The sequence below is a fragment of the Cryptotermes secundus genome, unplaced genomic scaffold, assembly GCF_002891405.2.
Source record: "Cryptotermes secundus unplaced genomic scaffold, Csec_1.0 scaffold124, whole genome shotgun sequence".
In the NCBI taxonomy this organism is placed as follows: Eukaryota; Metazoa; Arthropoda; class Insecta; order Blattodea; family Kalotermitidae; genus Cryptotermes; species Cryptotermes secundus.
Genome location: NW_019735462.1, coordinates 1,077,572 through 1,098,297, shown reverse-complemented (window position 1 = coordinate 1,098,297; position 20,726 = coordinate 1,077,572). Strand labels below are relative to the sequence as shown.

At 39.6% G+C, this 20,726-nt stretch overlaps 1 protein-coding gene and 1 long non-coding RNA gene across 4 annotated transcripts in view; one reads left to right on the top strand and one right to left on the bottom strand.

Moving 5' to 3' along the window:
- LOC111869276 (Kv channel-interacting protein 1) overlaps positions 1–20,726 on the top strand; it is an 89,472-nt gene that overhangs the window by 23,904 nt on the left and 44,842 nt on the right. The window contains exon 2 of one of the 2 annotated variants that reach the window (XM_033753372.1): positions 18,447–18,727. The exons of the other annotated variant lie outside the window; for it this stretch is intronic. Within the exon in view, the coding sequence (XP_033609263.1) occupies positions 18,607–18,727 (121 nt within the window). The 5' untranslated portion in view covers positions 18,447–18,606. The remainder of the gene's footprint in view (positions 1–18,446; positions 18,728–20,726) is intronic. 2 annotated transcript variants of the gene reach the window in all.
- On the bottom strand, positions 3,243–9,458 carry LOC117282698. Of its 2 annotated transcripts, XR_004513536.1 has the most exons (4): positions 9,001–9,458; positions 5,286–5,402; positions 4,957–5,044; positions 3,243–4,695 (listed from the first exon to the last, which is right to left on the bottom strand). It is a non-coding gene; the product is annotated as an uncharacterized LOC117282698 (long non-coding RNA). The 2 variants fall into 2 exon arrangements; XR_004513535.1 differs by having other exon boundaries at positions 3,243–5,044.

Here is a 20,726-nt window from a genome sequence, read left to right as displayed (position 1 = left end):
AAAGCATCACGGTCATGACGTCATCGTCCACCAATCCCAAAACAAGTGATTTAATACAAGTCGAAAATTGCCCTTTTTACACGAATCAATTCAAAATATAGCAAGCTTAAATATATGCCCTCCAAAAGTCGAATCTTTATACTGCATATCAAATGAAACTGACCATTTTAAGCGTAATTTTGCCCCTCACATACTTGTATTGTAACCTGACGTGAACGCGGGTGCCTTAAAAACTAAAACACATCTGTTTGTTATATTTTAGCGTCCTGTTGCACTGATTTAAGTCCATGATTTATTTAAACCGTCTTGCAGTGCATACACTCATCTATCTCCTTCTCTCACTCGCACTACTTGTTTCGGCACGAAAATGCCATCTTCAGGTGCTTACTCAATCCACGCCAAACTAGTTCATTGCATGCCCTGTCCTCACATTAAAATGACTAAAATATATATCTATCATATACCTTGACAAATGTCAAACGTTAAAAATATTAAAATTGTGCCGGATTCCTCATCTCTACGTCGCATCTCACTATGCCAGTCACGCCCATCCTCCTCTGTTGGAGCACTCCTTCACTATCGTGTGTGTGTTGTGCTTTTGTTGTGTCTTTCTCCTGTGACTGCATGTGTTATACAGGAGCAAGACACAACAAAAGCACAACACACACACGATAGTGAAGGATTGCTCCAACAGAGGAGGATGGGCGTGACTGGCGTAGTGAGATGCGACGTAGAGATGAGGAATCCGGCACAATTTTAATATTTTTAACGTTTGACATTTGTCAATGTATATGATAGATATATATTTTAGTTATTTTAATGTGAGGACAAGGCATGCAATGAACTAGTTTGGCGTGGATTGAGTAAGCACCTGAAGATGGCATTTTTGTGCCGAAACATGTAGTGCGAGTGAGAGAAGGAGATAGATGAGTGTATGCACTGCAAGACGGTTTAAATAAATCATGGACTCAAATCTGTTTATTCTAGTATTTTCTGTTCTCACAGCAGTGAATGTTGGGATTACAATTTACATCCCCAGGGAATGTATTTTTCTGAATTAAAATGCATTAAGAATTTTCAAATACTATAAAAGGCAAGAAATTTCCAGAGTGGCTAGGCTGTGGGTCCATGAAATTCTGATTTTGCATTTATTGTATTTATACTCCGTTAATTTAATGATGCTTTCAACACCACTTATTGTACAGCATCGAATGATAGGTTCGTAAACATGCATGCAAGAAGAAATGGGCTTGATTTGCAGTACTGTACCATGATTTTTCTGAGGTACTAAGGAAAAACACAGAAGCTTTGTCAAGACAACTGGTCTACACTAGATGTATCTCAAGCAGACTTAAATACCTTAGGTTAAACGAGGAATGTGTAACGCGTCGATCGCGATCGACCGATCGATCGCAGGACGATTTTTGGTTGAACTCACAGGCCTATAAGGAAAGTATATGTGAAAAGCATGTAAATTCACTTGTAATATAATATGATTATATTCCGATTTTGAAGGGAAAATACATATTAAAGTAGTCTATACTTTCAATTTATGTTGCTTTTACAACAAACATCATGTGTCATGTTATTTTTACCAATATTTTTGCTTAAAGCGAGGTATGACGATAGGAGGGGGTGGAAGAACACTGGAAGTTTTGACACTAAAAAGTCGATCACAACCTGTTTGAAGTTGGACATGCCTGGGCTAGACAATGAGTACCTGAACTCAGTTTGGCTGAGATGGAAAGTGGTACTAAAAAGTTTAAAAGTTATAGAATGCCATGGATAGGCCAAATTTTGGCAGAATTGTTTCCAGCAGAAGTAAGACAACATATTCGGAGATTCACAAATAAATGTACTATTGGAATAAGAAGGAACTGCCACAGCTGTAAAAATTAATATACTACTGTATTCTGCTGCACAATTCCACATAAAATTTTATCCCACATTATTCTCCAAGGTTAACTTCATACAAAAGACAAAATTACTGGGTAGTGTCCATGGTTTATGCTGACCGTCTTACAGTGTATACACTTTTTCACCTTATTCTTCACTTCCACACTACATGTTTCAGCACTAATGTGCCATCTTCAGGTGTCTTTATGCACATTAAACTACTGTACTGCATGCCATAATGTCTTCATTCTAAAGTGACTAGAATCTGTATTCGTCATATAGGACGATGAATTCTAAATAATAAAACTTTTCAGGATTCTTCCTACGTCGCACTCAAACACGCGAATTACGCCAATCCTCTTTTATGTGAGCATTCTTCCTACATATATTTGTGTATCGTGTTCTGTGTTGTGTTTTGCTTCTGTTACTGCATGCATTGTACTGCTGGATCTGTGTGNTACAATAGTTTAACGTGCATAAAGACACCTGAGGATGGCACATTAGTACTGAAACATGTAGTGTGGAAGTGAAGAATAAGGTGAAAAAGTGTATACACTGTAAGACGGTCAGCATAAACCATGGACATGATTCAGTGTAACAGGACCCTAAAATATAACATTACTGGGCAGTGTCAGTAAAAGTTATGTATCAGTAACAGAATAACATCTGATATGTTGCATTCATCAGATATAGAAGAAAGAACGGGAGTCCAAATGGACATTACATTAACTCCTTGGACTTCAAGAAAGAGTGATTCATTAAACAAAGAAGTATGGTCAGCAGTCATGCTGAATTTGGTATACCTGTTACTTAGACTAATTAAATGTATTTAAATGAAACTTTATGGTCCTTATAGGCAAATATCTGTCTCATGCATTTCTAATACAGAATGGTTCCAAACATTATGATGCCTTAGTGCTACTGGTTTTCAGCGTTTCTGTAGGATACATTATCAGGAAAATACAAGAAAATCAGGGGGGGAGGGGGCTGGAAATGATTAGGACACATCAGCTCTGATACATGTTGATGATGATAATTTACTGAGTGAAAACATAAATAACATGAAGAACAGACATTATGTTAGACACAAGTAAATACATGAAGAAGTCATTTCATCAGAATGCACAGGAAAATTATAATACAGTACAATGATAATGTAGCTAATAAATCCTTTGAAAGTATGGGAAAGTCAAAATATTTCGGAATTATTATTATTATTATTATTTATTATTATACTGCAATTGGGTTTTAGCCCGGTGGCAGTAGTACACAATAGGACACAACAGACAAGTAACACACATTACACTAAGTGACAACACGTTCAAACAAAACACAACAATAAGGACATCCTACCACAGTGAATACAAACCAAATACGATTAACTACTACAACAATTACAGAGAAATACAGTAAGAAAACAAAACTGCATTCAAGAAGAAACTAAAGAGGATATTAAATGTGTGGAAAGCCTGCTGTCACATAGTACAGACTCTTCTGGGTTACCATATCCTAGCCAGCAATGTAAAAATGAATATATGTATATGCAATGTATATACAAAACTACAATTTTACATGACATTTTGTATGGCTCTGAACCTTGGTCTCTCACCCCATGTGAATAACACAGACTAAGAGTGTTTGAGAACAGGAGAACTGAGAATATTTTGACCTAAGAGGAAGGATGTTACAGGATAATGGAGAAAACTGCACAAGGAAGTGTTTCATAATTTCTATTCTTTACCAAATATTAGAATACTTTAATGAGGATGAAATTGACTGAGCATGCAGCATGCATGAGGAGTAAAAACACAACACTTTAGCCAGACTATCTTAAGAGAAGAGACCATTTGAGACACCTGCACACAGACAAGAGAATAACAGAGGGATGTTAACACATTTACTGAGAGGTATTTACATGGGTGTTCCAGACACCAGGCCAATATATTTTTCATGGTGTTACACACTCCACACATTTCAATACCATAATCAAATGGATTTTTCCGCTGTAATCACTGATATGGATGTATATATCATTTAAGCATTTCCAAGTGTGACCATCAAGAGAGTTCAGGAATTCCTTGCCATCTGCTGGAGTTACAAACAGTTATCTGGAACTCAGCAGAAACTTGCTAAATGCCAGGTTTTGCCCAGTGGGTTGAGGTCTTTGCCCTGCCAAGTTAGTCATTATTATTTATTGTTAACTTATAATTAAATATTTAGTATAATCATAGATATAACTTTTGGCATAATATTAGAAAAATGAATGAGGGCCACCACATTTGTAAACTTTGTGTCTAGAAACTCTTGTTTAAACACTGTTTCTCTTGAACTGATTCAGACGTGGCGAGACCAACATGTGGTCTTCAAAGCACACCCAATAAGTAACTTTCAAGGTACCACAGTGCCCAGGGAATCTGCAACTTCAAGGTATCCCTTCGGTTTTGAATTCCCACTCAACACTGTCTCAATAAACACCTCTACAACTAGGGTGCTCCACATTTGTATGCAGTGTTTAAGAAAAATTTTCTGGTCATTCCTTATTCTGTCTCAAATCAATGGGCTTCTTGCAGATCATGTGCATGGGGAGAACTTCTTGGATGTTTTATCACTTGGACAGCAATTTCTTCACAGATGTCTCCCTTGTCTTCCAAAAATTATTTAAGTTTTAATTATGGTGATAATTTAAACATAAATGTTTGTGTAGGCTATCAGAGGAAATAGCAGCTCTGGCTGATGCAAATGGACTTATAGTATTAGCTCAGTTGTGTCCGAGTCCTCAAGCAGGCCTTAAGAAATGTTCTATAAATCAATCAACACCTCCAATAAATAAATAAATAAATAAGCCAGCGGAAATATACTATTTATAGTCACAGAATTTCACACTGTGGTAAAATAAATCTCTGAATAGTTACTGTCATCTGAAAAAATCATATTCCAAAACTGTGTATATACCAAATATACCTCACACAATATCCATCAAATCAATTTCCCAGCTGCAATATTGCAGCAGATGGAAAAAACAAACAGCCATAACACTGAGGCATTGGAAGTGATACATACCTGGAGTATGGAATGTCTCATGAAAGATGTGCAGAATTAGGGACTGGAAATTCATGGGTGATACTCACTATCTTAAATCCTTTGGTACCTGAAACAGCAGTTTCTCCACCACTGCCACATCATTCCAAACAAAAAAAGACTAACAACTGTATAAAACCTTACACAACTATCAATTATGACTCACTAGAGTTCACAAAAATGTATATTAGGCACCAGACAACTCATGAAACTTTAACAGTTAATAGATATGCAATATGACATCATTATACACATTAATGTGAGTCTCTAACTTTTAATTTTCGCATTGGCTCCTGATCTAACAGACATACCTGTGATCAGCGTCCATGAAGTTGTCATGCAGGAGGTATGAGCCCTTTGAGTGCTCTTCACTCCATCTGCCAGTGAGAAGCTTCAAACATTGAATTCTTCACTGACACCACCAAAACCTTATATATAAAGAGAACCTGTCATTAGAAGACTTTTGCATTGCAATGAGAAAAGAAACAGAAATAGTGATACCTGTATTCTATGAAGCTAAAACTTCTTGTGTATGATGGGAATGGATGCAGTCCAAATAAAGCTGTGACCACCCTTTGGATTTTCAGAATTTTATAGGTCATGATGTTCTTTGACATCACTGTAATCCCAGTTTCAGGGATGTTATGGACTTTCTGTATTCAGGCAAGGGCGCTGCATTTTAAGGGATAACCCTAAATACATGTCACAAGGGAGCCAGGTAAATTCTTTTTTTTATTAGACGAGGGCCCAGTATAACTGATGCCATGGCCTGGCGGTTGAGAAACACTGCACTAGACCACTGATTTCAGCATTTTTACAAAGCAAACTGAATAATGTAGAACACTCCATTGGGAAGTTGTGCCATTATTCTCTTCTTTGTTCTGAATAACTGTTACAGCTCTAGTTAGAACTTAAATCTGAAATCTGACACTTCTGAAAAGTTTCCAGCAAATCAACTATGGCACCACATTGTGAGATCTAACTAGCTGTTCTTTTTCTGAAAGTGAAACATTCTGTATAACATCAGCTAATAAGCTAATAAGCTGTACAATTTTAATATTTTAACACTTAACATTTATCAGTATATATGATAAATATATATTTTAGTTATTTTAGTATGTATAGACAAGGCATGCAATGAACTAGTTTGTCGTGGATTGGATCAGCACCTGAAGATGGCACTTTTGTGCCGAAACATGTAGTGCGAGTGAGAAGAGGGGATAGATGAATGTGTGCACTAGAAGACGGATAAAATAAATCATGGACTTAAATCAGTGCAACAGGACGCTAAAATATAACATTAATAAGTGATGTTAGATGAAACATAAATAAACAACCATCCTTACACTTCCATATAATATCGATAAATAATGTGTTATCTGATCTAATTACAGAGGTCTCACAAATATGGTCCAGTATTTTTGTACAAGAAACAGTATAATATGGCAGAAAAAGAAGATGAATGTGTTTAATGTTAATCAATGTTGAACGCTGTTCATCAAATTTAAGAATGAATGGTTACATTCCCATCGTATTCATTAAATATATATAAAAGTACAGATTTCGGTCAAGTACAGGTTATATTATAAAATAATTAAGAGCTTCCACATCTTGGCAGTTTAGATTCATCACTAGTCCTTCATATTTTAAATATGGAGAGAAAGTTTTACAGGTGTGTTTCCTAATCATGCGATTCATAAAAGGCATCAATGGATATGATATATAGATAACTGTCAAAAGCAAAATATTGGACAAATGTGGGATATTCTTGAAAACTTCCTGGGATGAATTTCGGAGATAAGAGTGTAGGTGTGGATCCTATACCATTATACGGATAATTAAGCTGTGTCAGTTGTGTTGTCTTGTGGTGTTAATGTTTTTGAGTTGGTGTTTGGTGAGGGGATGCATGTTGAGTCAACTTGCAGTCCCTTTTCCAGAAATCTGTGTACAATAACTGGATCCTAAACTATACGCATCTAAAAGAAACTGCAGTAATTCAGGCACATTGATATGGTTCTCAGTAAGGCATATGATGTAAAGAGACTGCTGTGTCTACTCCTTTAATAGATAATCCCTTAGCTGTACTGCAAATCCTCTTAATGTTCTGACAGCATTTATTAAAACTATTTAGTCTAATGCCCATATGGAACTTTACATTACTATTGTCAGTACCATAATGAGACACTTGTTCATGACTCCAGTGAGCATTACCAGCTTCAATTAAGAAGAGAATAACAGCAACAATCCCAGTGTGGTGGTTGGTGTCATTTAATACCTACAACCACTAGACATATTTGGGAAGACTCCCCTCTTCTTCTTATCCAAGGGGAGATTCCTTAAATAATCCCCCTTTTTGCCCCTGGCCCTTTCTATAACTAACAGATCCATAGAAATGGGTTCTCCTACCTCATTTGTAACCAGCTCTATCCATTTCACAAATCTGAACCAGCAGTGATGCCTGGTCCATAAGACTAGACCTCAGTGTCTTCATAACACAAGTTATTTTTAAGAGTAACTCTGCCTTGCTCCAAAAAGAGACTTTTTACTAGAGATCAGTCTTTCATGAATCTAAACTTAGTTTTATATGATATACTTTCGAAATTCAGTCAAGGAAATCTGTTTCTTATGGAAGGCTATCTCTAAGAACTGGTAACACTAATTATTAAAATGGGCTGCACCATAGCTCAAGCAGTTAGTCGCTGGCTTCCCACCACAGCGGCCCAAGTTCGATCCCAGGTCTCGTCAAGTGGGATTTGTGGTGGACAAAGTGGCGCTGGGGTAGGTTTTCTCCGAGTACTTCTGTTCCCCCTGCCAATCTTCATTCCACCAATTTCTCCACAATCACCCTCACATATCATCTGGGGCTGGTACAATAGGCCAGAAGTGGCCGCAGTGCAAGGGACTTAGTCCCACCACACCAGCAATAAAAATTATTAAAATGCAGAAAAATAAAACAAAAAGTATGTAAACTCAATGAAATAATAAATTACTTGTCACTGGCATATGAATGTAAGTTTCTGAATAAATGGGGACCAAACTTCCCCGATGTGATATGTTGTCCAAACTCAATAATTCATATCCAAAAATAATGAAATTTCTAATTCAGTCCTAAACAACAACTTTATTTGTCCATTATCAGCAGAGTGGCACAACATAATAGCCTCACTGTACCTAAATCTATTCCATACTACTTGACCAGTCGTTCATTGGAAAGTAGGAAGCATTATATGCTGAAATTTATTACAAAAAGCTGGACAATTGACTCAGCAATTTAACCTCAATACGGCTGCTCCGCCAGTATTATAATAAAACTTACTATCAACATCAACTGCAATAAACAATTACAAAACAATACATAATCAATTAATTCTGTAACATCATAAAAGTGATTCAGAAATGTAATTCATTACATGAGTAACTACTAGAATATTACAATTACTAACAACCACCAGAACGAGGGTGCCTCTTATTCTTTCAAACGGCTAGGGAACTGACCCTTCAACCTATGGCTTCTGCCACTTTTGCATCCATTACTTACAGGGTCTTTTTTTGGCAAGGGGGGCACAGTGCTATTCAACATAAACTGCAAATTTTGAGGTATAGGACAGATAATGACTGGTGTCTTACTCAAAATATCACCACACAAATTTCAACTTTCCTAGCCTATGGTGACTACACCCTTTTTTATACAACTATCACTCACTCCGAGAACATCAGTCTCCCCTCGTCTGACTAGATCACCCCAGGTTAAATTATCTCAATTATAAGGTTCTGTGGTATTCTTGGGATTCCTTCATTACAAATAAATCAAGGTAGGAAGTATTAAAACAATAAGAACCACCACTTCAAATACCGCACCTGCCTACAATTTTCACCCAGTTTACTATACAATACTTGTAACAACTAAAGTCTGGCTTCAAATTACGTTTATCATAATATTATGGGCATTTTCACCTGAAACGTATTCTTAAAGTACCTGACTACTTAGTACTCTACCAAGGACAGTTTCTGTTCACCCCTTCTTACCTTTTGGGTTTTGTTTCGCTCGGCAGCTGCAAGGCAGGTCAGGCTCCTTTCTTGAGTTGGACACAAACCGTATTCTATATTTTAAAAGCCACAACTTTTCGATACCATTCATCCCCACAAAGAAAAAATCATAAACATCTACATAACAATGTACCTACTGCAGGTATCTTTCTTCAAGAAACTAGATATTGTATACATTTGTTTCTATTTAAGTAGGCGTGTCGAACACGTGCTGTAAGGTATATGGAAACAATTATTTTACCCTTTCGTTCAAAACATTATATCAGCATATTTCTGCAACATGCCAAATCCAGATAAATCATATTTGATACTGAAAACAACGCTGAACTTCCTCTTTAAAATTTCAATTATAAAAAGACTCCAACCAATTTCTTCTTCATTCATAACTTCGCTACGATCGCTACCTTTCCTTGCCCCAAACCTCGCCATCAACTTCTTTTTACCAGTACACCTTACATAACGACGATAAAGACCAAAGACCATCTGATTCGGCGTTAAATAACCTCTATGGCTGACACAGTGCGGAAAGTGAACCAATCAACAGGCAAAGAGAGTGAAGTAGGCCCTAATTCCATTCTACTGACACACCAAAATGATATAAGAAATTTCTTTAAGACGTTTGGTGGCGGAACTAGATTGCATTTTAGTAAGAATTTTGAACTCACATTGATAATAAACAAACTTTCGAGGGAAACAGTAAGTACTCTTCATAAATTTCATAATACTCTTTGATTCCTAAAGAAAATTAAACAGGAAATTCCCAAGTCGTCGTTTAATATAAACCTCTAGCATTAGACTGCTTCCGTTCAGTCTCTGGCTGTTCTTTAAAAATAATCTGCCACTTCTGACGGAAGGAGGTTCTGCTTTATTGGTGTTGAGTGGTTTAGCTCATGGTGGGAAAGGGAAATACACGCAGCCTGGAACTCATGTCAACTGCACTTTCTCCTGTTTCCTTTCTTTTCTTCATAGCTTCTAAATAAACAAAGTCAAACACACTTAAATTGAAGTGAAAATATACAGGACTTGGAACTTTCTACTTCCATGACCGCAAATTGCTGTTGCTCACACAGTTACTTTATTATGCTGCATCAATTACCAGTGTTACTTATAGTTGAATTACACACTGTCGGATAAAACTGTGAATGATGACTCGGAATAAATATGGTAGATGCTTGCTTTTTAGAGTTCTCTGCATACACATTTTGTACCCGCACTATTTTCATTCAATCCATGGAAAATGTAGCCCATCTCATTTTCTTTGGCTGTAGCACCCTAATGCCAAATCGTGTCTCTCATGCTCAAACATTATTATTATTATTATTATTATTATTTGGATGTTGTGTTAGCACACAAACAAGTAAGAATTAATTGATTATTACTAACGCATGTGCGTACGCACGTGCCACATAATGGCATAACCACTGGAAATTTATTTATTTTATTTTTCTCGCCTACCAACGCTAACTTTAAATTTTCTTGGAATTATTATTGATTGCCCCTATACAGACTGTCGTATTTTGTATTTTGTTCTTTAATTATTTTTTGTGTATCTCTGTGTAGTCGTGATAACTTTGNGTAAAGGGCGGCCGGCGCGTAGGGCTGACAACCTTACCGCCATCTATGAGCCGATTGTCTAGAAAATGTGGGAGCCTCGACGTCTCATAACCGTATAGGCCTCCACGGCCTGTTACAGGGATACCTTTACTTTACTTACTTTATTATTATTATTATTGTTATTATTATAGAATTTGGTTGTGTGTATTGTTTTGCCTTTGCTCGTTCTTACTTTGTAATTCGCATTTGGACTGTTAATTATGCACGTCAGTAAATAATAATTGAATTGAATTACCCGTTTTATCTTTTGTTCGTCTACGTGTTTCTTCATCTCCTTTTTCTTTTGCTTTTTTCTAACTGGCAGCTGAGCTGTTGAGCAAGTACGTAAATAAAGAAATAAATTGAATCATAATCCGACCACGACCTCTTCCTTGCAAATCCTTTCCAATTTATTATTCATCAATGATCCTAACATGCGGCGCGATATAGTCTGAGCTACTGATAACATCGTAGAATACAAAAATGCATGGTAACTGTTAAAGTAACTGGTAAAGATGTCCTTGTGTTTAATTAAGCATCACGCCACGAAGACGTATTGGGAAGCAGAGGTATCTTGACCACGACACTAGGTAGAAATGAGTGGTCAGCTTCACGCCGTGCCCACTATACCCCCGGGAAACGAACCTCCGCTATGAGGCTGGGTGGGTTCCAGACCCGGTATGAACGCTATGGAGAACAGAAAACTCTTTCCCTTTTGGTAGCCCCTCGCTATACCGACTCAGGTATCCCGGTTCTATGATGATGATGATGATGATGATGATGGTGGTGGTGGTGGTGGCAATAATAATAATAAGAAATACAAATACAGAATTGACTGAAGAAATCGAAGAAATGTGACGACTGAAAGGTGTTCATATTCGACGCGATCTTCTCGATTAGCGCCACGAATTCTAAAATACGAACTAGAAAACTTAAAACAGAAAATATGCATCATAATCAATAAAGAATCAGTAATTTTGTATACATGCTGTACCATAAGACATTTTATGAATGTCTTGTGATAGCTGTAATAGTTAAAGGTACAAGCACTTGACAAAGCCCGTACTGTTATAATATTTTTCCATTTTATGTAAAAATGAGAAGCAATAATACTAATTCAATTCTTTATTATTTATGTGCTGAGCCAACAGTCACAAGGCCAATGAAAGACAGCACAGTGTAAATAAAAGTAGTTACATGCTGGACAAACACGACATAAAGTCAAAGAATAATTAAAGGTAAGCATTGGAGGAAAACAAATTAATGCATATAAGGAAACACAGTAGTAGTAGTAGTAGTAGTAGTAGTAGTAGTAGTAGTAGTAGTAGTAGTAGTAGTAGTAATTTGATTAACAAATCTAAGTTGCTACTGTATAGATATCTAGAAAGAATAATAATAATAAAATGGAGCACGTATTATTACATTTAAATAATTTACGGATTACGCACAGTCCATAGTCATTTAAACAGTTGACTGGGTGAGTGGCTGGTAGATTCGTTTGTTTGCACGTTATCTTCATGAAAACACTTTAAAATTGTTTGCAAATCAAGTAGTGTAAATGAGGAAATGAAGTGTTAAAAGTAACAAAAGAAGAAGGAAAAAAGAAACAGTAGTGTACGCTCATGTATTCACATCACACAATCAATGATGGAATGTCTATCTTTTTGTCACAGACTTAACAGATGGACAATAATTACTCAAAAGCCCGCTGGGATTTTAACTGCACCTCAATGAACAAATGAATATTACATCAAAACACAAGTCTACTCACAGATCCAAATAAACTGTTTGAACGTGTAAATGTACTGTCTTTTAGCTTGGTATGACAGTCTTACTGACAACCGTTTGTCGGTTCTCTGCAGTTGGATATAAGGCACATCTGAGATTACGAGCCCCTTTGCTGCGAAATTAATATGAATACCTTCTATTTTACTGGCCCCACAACCTTGTGTGGGTCTTGGCCTCCTCCATGATTTCGTAACAGGAAGTGTTTCCAGGGTGATGTTAGTCCCATGCACAACCGCCAACTTTGAGGGTCAGTGACTACACTTCATGTGGTCTCTACCGTTTGACCTGACACGGTTGGTTCTACCAGGAGCTTAGGTTCCCGCCAGCATAGCTCACCGGGTCATTTGCGTACGGAAACCTCTTCTCTATGACATGGCGGTAATCCTCGAGATGAAATACGAATACTCAGTGATAACGATACACGTAAACTTGCCTCTACGCCCAGCCACCACATCATGAAGGGCGTATGGAGGAGGTGGAGTGACAAGGGATGAACAGATAAGGGTTTAGAAGGAGCTTACTTAGTCTGTGTGAAGCTAGTGTCTCAGAATTCGCCTGCGGAAACTGACAGAAACCGCGAATAAACTCAGACAAGGAAAGTGGTAGCTTAACCGAAATTAGAGGTGGATTCGTCAAACGTGTGGTTACCGGATGTGACCGATCTTATACCAAAACTTTGTAATCGAGTATAATTGATTAACAAACTAATTTCATGGAACTGAACCCTTCTTGAGAAGCCGCCAGTTGTGCAGTTACTGAAGAACTTCCCAGCATTTTATGGAACCAAAAGGTTCATTGCCGTGTTCATAAGAGCCCTCCTCTGGTCCCTATCCTGAGCCACATCAATCCAGTCCATTATCTCCGTAAGATTTCCCGCCTACGTCTAGGTCTTCCTAGTAGTCTCTTTCCTTCTGCCTTTCCCACCAAAATGCTATATGCCTTCCGCTTCTTCCCATGTGTGCTACATGCCCTACCCATCTCCTCTTTCTTGACTTGATCACTCTAATTATACTTGGAGAAGAGTACAAGTTATGAAGCTCCTCATTATGCAGTTTTTTCCAACCTCCTGCCACTTCATCTTACTTCGGGCCAAATATTCTCCTCAGCACCCTGTTCTCAAACACCATCAGTCTATGTTCCTCCCTTAATGTCAGAGACCAGGTTTTACGCCCATATAAAGCCACAGGCAAAACTGTAGTTTTGTATAATTATGTAAAAGATACATTCTGGTTTCATCTTTTTTTCCCTTAGTGGGGTGGGACTAAGTCCACTTGGTACTGTGGCCACTTCTGGCCTATTATACCAGCCCCAGTTTATAGATGATGGTGATTGTGAAGCAACTGGTTGAATGAAGATTGGCAGGAGAAACCGAAGTACTCGGAGAAAACCTGCCCCGGGCCACTTTGTCCACCACAAATTCCACATGACCAGAACCGTGCTGGGACCCGCGCCGCCGCGGTGGGAAGCCAGCGACTAACCTCTTGAGCTATAGCGCAGCCTCTGGTTTCATCTTAGAAATGTAATTATATCTCCCAACTCGTACACTAGATAAATCACATCATCTTCCGAGTACTTGAGCCCCAGTACCCACCGGCTAGAATGCCTCGATGGGTCCCGGAGCTGGGATCCACTTCATGACGAAGAGGAAAATCTTGTCTTTATCTGAAACTGAACGCCGGCAGATGATAATAAAAATGAAAAGTAGTCCCTGTGATTAATTAGGCACCAACCCTGAGGACGGGACCGCGCCATAGCTCAAGCGGTTAGTCGCTGGTTTCCCACCGCGGCGGCCCGGTTTCGAGCCCGGGTCTGGTCAAGTGGGATTTGTGGTGGACACAGTGGCGCTGGGCCAAGTTTTCTCTTAGTACTTCAGTTTCCCCTGCCAATCTTCATTCCACCAATTGCTCCACAATCACCCTCACCTATCTTCTGGGGCTGGTACAATAGGCCAGAAGTGGCCGCAGTACAAGGGACTTAGTCACACCCAACTAGCGTTAAAAAAACCTGAGGACTGGAGGTATAACACTAGATGGAGATTAGCCTTAGACTCGGGCCGCTTTGCCACTGATGCCTACTGGATAAGAGGTTGGTTGGACTCCAAGGCGGTCTGGGGGCTATGGAAACGGGAAAAGCCTATTACCCTTGCCAAGACTCGAACCACAGCCAGGGTCCATGGCATCCGACCCGTAGCCTATAACTATGCCAACTGAGCCAGCTCGGTTTCCGACGATGACGATGACAATGACGATGATGATAAAAAAGGTAAATTTTCCCCTGTGCTCAATTAATTAAGCACCACTTCATAACGATGTACGGGTGATTGAGGTATGGCTCCACCATTCTTGACCTGGACACTATATGGAGGTGAGTGGTCACCTTCAGGACCCGGTCGCTTTACCCGTGGAGAAAGGGGCCCCGGTACCCATTGCATTGGAGACTGGGTGGGCCCCAGAGGCGGTCTATACATCGTGTAGCAGTTAAGCATCTTGCCCCTGCCAGGAATCAAACGTCGGCCGTCCAGATTCTAGCCCGTCGCTATACTGACTGAGCTATTCCGGGTCTTGATGATGGTGATGATAACAACAAATATGATATTTTTTTCTTTTTCGTGCTTACTCGACAACCCAAAGACAAATAATAATAATAATAATAATAATAATAATAATAATAATAATAATAATAATAATAATAATAATAATATACAAAATATCGCGATCGAATGGTAACCACTCCGTAGTTTTCATGAAATCCATGGTTCAAATTTCGGAGAAGGGCTATCCTGCGATTTTTCGTGGTTTTCTTCAGTGTTTGGGGGCAAATACTGGGATGTTATCTCAAAATAGGCCACGGCAATTTCCTTTCCAGTCCATTTACTAATTACGCCATCATTCAACGCTATATAATCTTCGCTACTGAAAGCGTCGATACATGAACAATATATGAATATAATTACAAAAAACAAAGAACCTGCCTCCCTCCCCTCTCACAAAATTTCCGTACGTAGGGCTATCTCGGTGCTGCACCAGTAACTTGGGCTTAGCAATACTGGCCCACCACCATTTTGTGTTGATCTAACCTTAATAACACGTGAAGATATTTTTGGTCTCCAATCTCCAGCTCCGCAGTATGGGAGAGGATGGTTGCATCAATTTATTGATTTTCCAGAATTAAAGTTGACTTTTATGGCTTACAAGCGCACACATACCATGAAGTTTATTTACAGCAACTTGCAGTTCCAAAAACACAAACATCTGGTGTAGTGGGTAGTACAAAATTATATTCCTGACCAACTTCTACATCGCACACAGTGCCGATCTCGGCACGAAAACTGAAGCTTCTCAGTTCCATGCAGCAAATATTCCAATAGTAAACGATAAAAGGTGAAGGTATCCCTGTAACATGCAGTGAAGGCCCATAGGGTTGTGAGACGTCGAGGCTCCCACATTATATAGACAATCGGCTCACAGATGGCGGTAAAATTGTCAGCCTTATGCGCCGGCCGCCCTTTATCCCTTCAAGAAGATTCCTGATACCCATTTCTGTTAGAGGCCGAGTCGACCCCAGGTCCATATTCAGGCTGGAAGGATTAGGTAAATTGAAGAATCCAATGACCTCATCGGGAATCGAACCCGCGACCTTCCAGATTGTAGCACAGTGCCTGAACTAGCAGTAACTTCCCTGTCCGGACCTGCGGAGTCATCCCGGCGAGTCCTGTCACTGACGCTGAATTCTGTGATTCTGCTTCAATTCGGAGCGTTCCAGGATTAACTAATCCTTATCGATGTACTTCTTGCTTTTCCTCAGTTTCTCCCGAGAAAAATGCAGAGATAATATATAAAGTAGGGTATGATCATTCTGGTGAGCCGGGATAGCGCAGTCGGTATAGCGACTGCCTATGGGCTGGACGACCGAGGGGTCGGAGTTCGAGTTTCAGTAGGGTCAGAATTTTTCCTTCTCCATATCGTCCAGATCGGCTCTAGGGCACACCCAGCCTCTTATCCAATCGGTACCGGGAGCTCTTTCTCGGGGGTAAAGCGGCAGGGGCGTGAAGCTGACCACTCACCTGCAGCTAGTGCCGAGATAAAAAAGAATGTGGATCTATACATCCACTCCCCCATACTCCTTCATGGCGCAGCGCTTAATCAGTTAAGCATAGGGACAACTTTACCTTACCTTTATGATCATTCTCATCGATATCAGTTCCGCTTTCTAATTCAGAATCACGTCATTATCATCTGTGCAACTGACAACTCCACGAATGCTGATAGTTGTTTAGATAGTCAAGAGGTTTCCCCCTTTTTATGGAACACAGTTGTTCAGAGCAGCCCGGAACCATGCCATATCCTGAGCCAGATGAATCGAATTAACATCCTCACACAGAATTTTTTATACATTTTAATATTATATCCCCAGCAATGCTCAAGTTGCTTCTTCCTTTAAGGTTTTTCAATTAAAATGTTGTGTGTGTTTCTCATCTCTTCCATGCATGCCCGTTCTTTAAAATCTGTTTTGATACCGTCCTCCCATATGTGCCTAAGTTTCTCATGTAATCTCTTTCTGTACAGGTTTTCCAAGCAAACATTTTGTACACAGTTCTCATCGTTCCAAAGTATTCTATGTACCTGTCCATGTCAATGTCCATTTGATCGCTCTCTCAGTAATGTACAGGAAACTGAACAGGAGTTATGAACCAAGCAAACTCGCACAGAGACCTACCAATTGTATTTTTTTTTTATGTGGACATAGGGGTACTTCCTTTCAACCCCTTAAAGCCCTGTGATTAATATATAGCAAACTTCTGCATTCTGCCCACAAAGTGTATCGGTGTGTTCCATATGGTTCTCACAATAAACAGCGTTTGTTTCCCTAAACAGCATTAACCGGTTGGGCTTTGCAGCGGAGACGTAATGTTTCCTGTGAGGTACGGACTGAACATGTATGTACTATTTATGATATTCAGCCCTTAGAGGATTTCAATTTAACGTCACCAAAATTCAGGGCAAAATCATGACATAACGATAGGAAGCAGAAGTTTTGGAAATGTGGCACAGTTCAGATATTTGGGGACAACGATAAGATATCAAAACCTGATTCAAGAGGAAATTAAGAGGCGATTGAACTCAGGTAATGCTTGCTAACATTCAGTCCAGAACCTTTTGTCTTCTCGTCTGCTGTCCAAAAACATAAAAATTATAATATACACGTACAAAAGTATAATTTTGCCTGTGGTTCTGTATGGGTGAGAAACTTGGTCTCTGACATTAAGGGAGGAACATAGACTTAGGGTGTTTGAGAATAGGGTGTTGAGGAGAATATTTGGACCGAAGAGAGATAAAGTGACAGGAGGTTGGAGAAAACTGCATAATGAGGAGCTTCATAACTTGTACTCTTCTCCAATTAGAGTGATGAAGTCAAGGAGGATGAGATGGGCAGGGCATGTAGCACGAACGGTGGAGAAGAGGAATGCGTATAGGATATTGGTGGGAAAGAGACCACTGAGAAAACCAAGGCATAGGTGTGTGGACAATATTAAAATGGATCTAAGAGAGACAGGATGGGATGGGATGGATTGGATTGATCTGGCTCAGGATAGGGACCAGTGGATGGCTCTTGCGAACACAGTAATGAACCTTCGGGTTCCATAAAATGCTGGGAAATTCTTGAGTAGGTGCACAATTGGCGGCTCCTCCAGAAGGGCTTAGCTCCATGAGTGAGTAAGTAAGTAATACGCACGTCTTGAAGTGCGTGGTGGAGCCAACAGCTGATGACTTTAAGAGGGCGCCACATGGCACCAGGGAGTGTGCGCGAACAATATGGGTGTGTCTGATAGGCGTCTGGGGGAGGGAGGGGAAAGACGCCACTACGAGGTCTGTTAAAAGCATGTGAGAAGCCGAACTTGGTACCTTGCGCTATATTATACAGTTTTATGATTGATCTGCGTCCAGCCACAAGATACGTTGCGAACCAACGTTACACATCATATGAAGTGTCAACAAACGCCGTCACAGAACATTTGTCTTATTTTTGTTTTGTTTTAATGACAGTTATGTTTTAACACTGAATTAATCAGAGACGAAGTGTATGGCATAAATTCAACCTGTTGGTTCCGCCCACACTGGGAGGTGTGTCAAGACACTTCTGTCGTACGGCGGTTTACATTGATTGATCTGTGAGAGGAGCGGACCTACACGCCTCGACATCGGCATGGTAACTTCAAAGTCTCGGAAATCATCGTCATCACCTTCACATCGCGGAATGTCATCATTTGCATCCCGAGTGGTGAGAAGATTCCGCAGAGTCACCTTGAAACTCCGACATAAAAGAGGTGAGACTACAAGCAACCTGTGTTATCAATGTCACGTTTCAGTTTAAGCCTAACCTCCCACTGCCAGCTGTAACCTGTTACTTTCGGCAGATAATTCAAAATACAAGAAATGGTGGGTGGGTGGACGATATTAAACTGGATCTTAGAGGGAGAGGGCATGATGGCATGCATTGGATTGATCTGGCTCAGGATAGGACCAGCTGGAGGGCTCTTGTGAACACGGTAATGAACCTTCGGGTTCCATAAAATGCTGGGGAGTTCTTGAGTAGCTGCAGAATTGGCGGCTTCTCAAGAAGGGCTTAGCTCCATGAGTGACAAGAAATTGTTTAAATGTCTCAAAATGATAAGTTTTAATATGTGTAATAATTATTTTAACGAAATATTTTAATTAAGAGCCTAGTTAATAACTTATTAAGATTTGGAAAGAAATGCGATTGATAGGTGAGTAAGCTGGAAGCAAATTCATTACTAAAATAATAACAAAACACAGTAGGGTGGTGCTTTTAGCAATAAACTGGGGTCATACTGGGCAGATCACTTTTTCAGGACCATTATATATTAGAAAGCACCCCAAAGGTGTCTCCACCTTGTCGTGGTGGTGGGGCTTGCGTGACTCTGTCACCTGGAGAGCTATGCCGGCGGTAGATTAACTACAAGTAGGTTCATCCATGCCGGAAAGGTCAAAGGGCAGAGTCCAGAGATACCCTGGTCCTCCAGGTTTGAGTTTGGACATGAGGCTAACAACCTCATCCTGTAAAAAAAAATTGTTCAGAAACCTAACAGCCAGCCTCGGGTCATCATGCGTGGGTACATTCCTATGGCAGCACGCATTGGTTGTGTAGACTGGTTGTAGAGGAGGCCAAGGCTCACCCAGGGCTGTAGCGCCAAGCCGTAGTTAGATAGGTATATTTTAGAAAGCGGTGAATCAGATAGAAGGAATTACTTTTATGAATATGATTAATTGTTACAATTTTTTCTAAAAAACACACAGGAAACTTCCTCTTCAAAATGAGAGCAGCGTGGGACGAACAGGTGCGCTGAAAATAACGTCAATACGCAGCAGTACTGAGCAATACACAGCCTAATAACTTTTGTCTCTTTTCGGTAACACGAACGAAATAAGCTGTAGTTGATTGCATCAGATGTAATGGTCACATAAATGACAGTCAATACGCTGTAACACGCAGTTTTTTGTTCTCGTTCATTTTCTTTCTTTTTTCCTATGTAACATGTATGAACGTACATATCAGTAAGTTGAAATAATGAAGTTATCTAAATAAAAATAAGCTTTCATTCACTAATAAAACATCGTCTTGTCAAATTACATTGAGAGTACAGATCTATAAGACTTATTTTGGACTTTATCCATCGTCTAGTATATCATCATCATCATCATCATCATCATCACTGGCACGACAGCCCTTTGTGAGCCCTGGCCTTCCTCAGGATTGCTAGCCATTCTTCTCCATTCGATGCTACATTCCTCCAGTTCTTTACACCCAGAATTCTTATGTCCTGCCACACACATTCTTCCCATCTTAACCTTGGTCTTCCCACCCTCCTATTTCCTTCTGGTTTGGTGTTAAGCATTTTCTTGATGGTTCTATTCTCGCTGGCACGTATTGTGTGTCCAGCCCATTCAAGCCTTTTCACCTTTATAAACCCAATAATGTCTGGTTCATTAAATAATATGTATAGCTCATGGTTATACCTCTTCCTCCATATTCCATTTTCTTCCACTGGTCCAAAGATATATCTCAAGATCCTCCTTTCAAATATACTTAACTGTCTTTCATCCGATCTTGACAGTGGCCAGGTCTCAGAGACATAAGATAGCACTGATCTTCATCATCATCATCTTAATCTGTCAAGACGACAGGTCCACAGTCTCTTCCAAAACAATTCCTCCACTTAATGCGATCTAGAGCTTTCTCCTTCAAATGACAGTATCCTCTTCTGTCCCCAAGGTCATCCAGCATCTTCTTACGTCTTCTTCCCC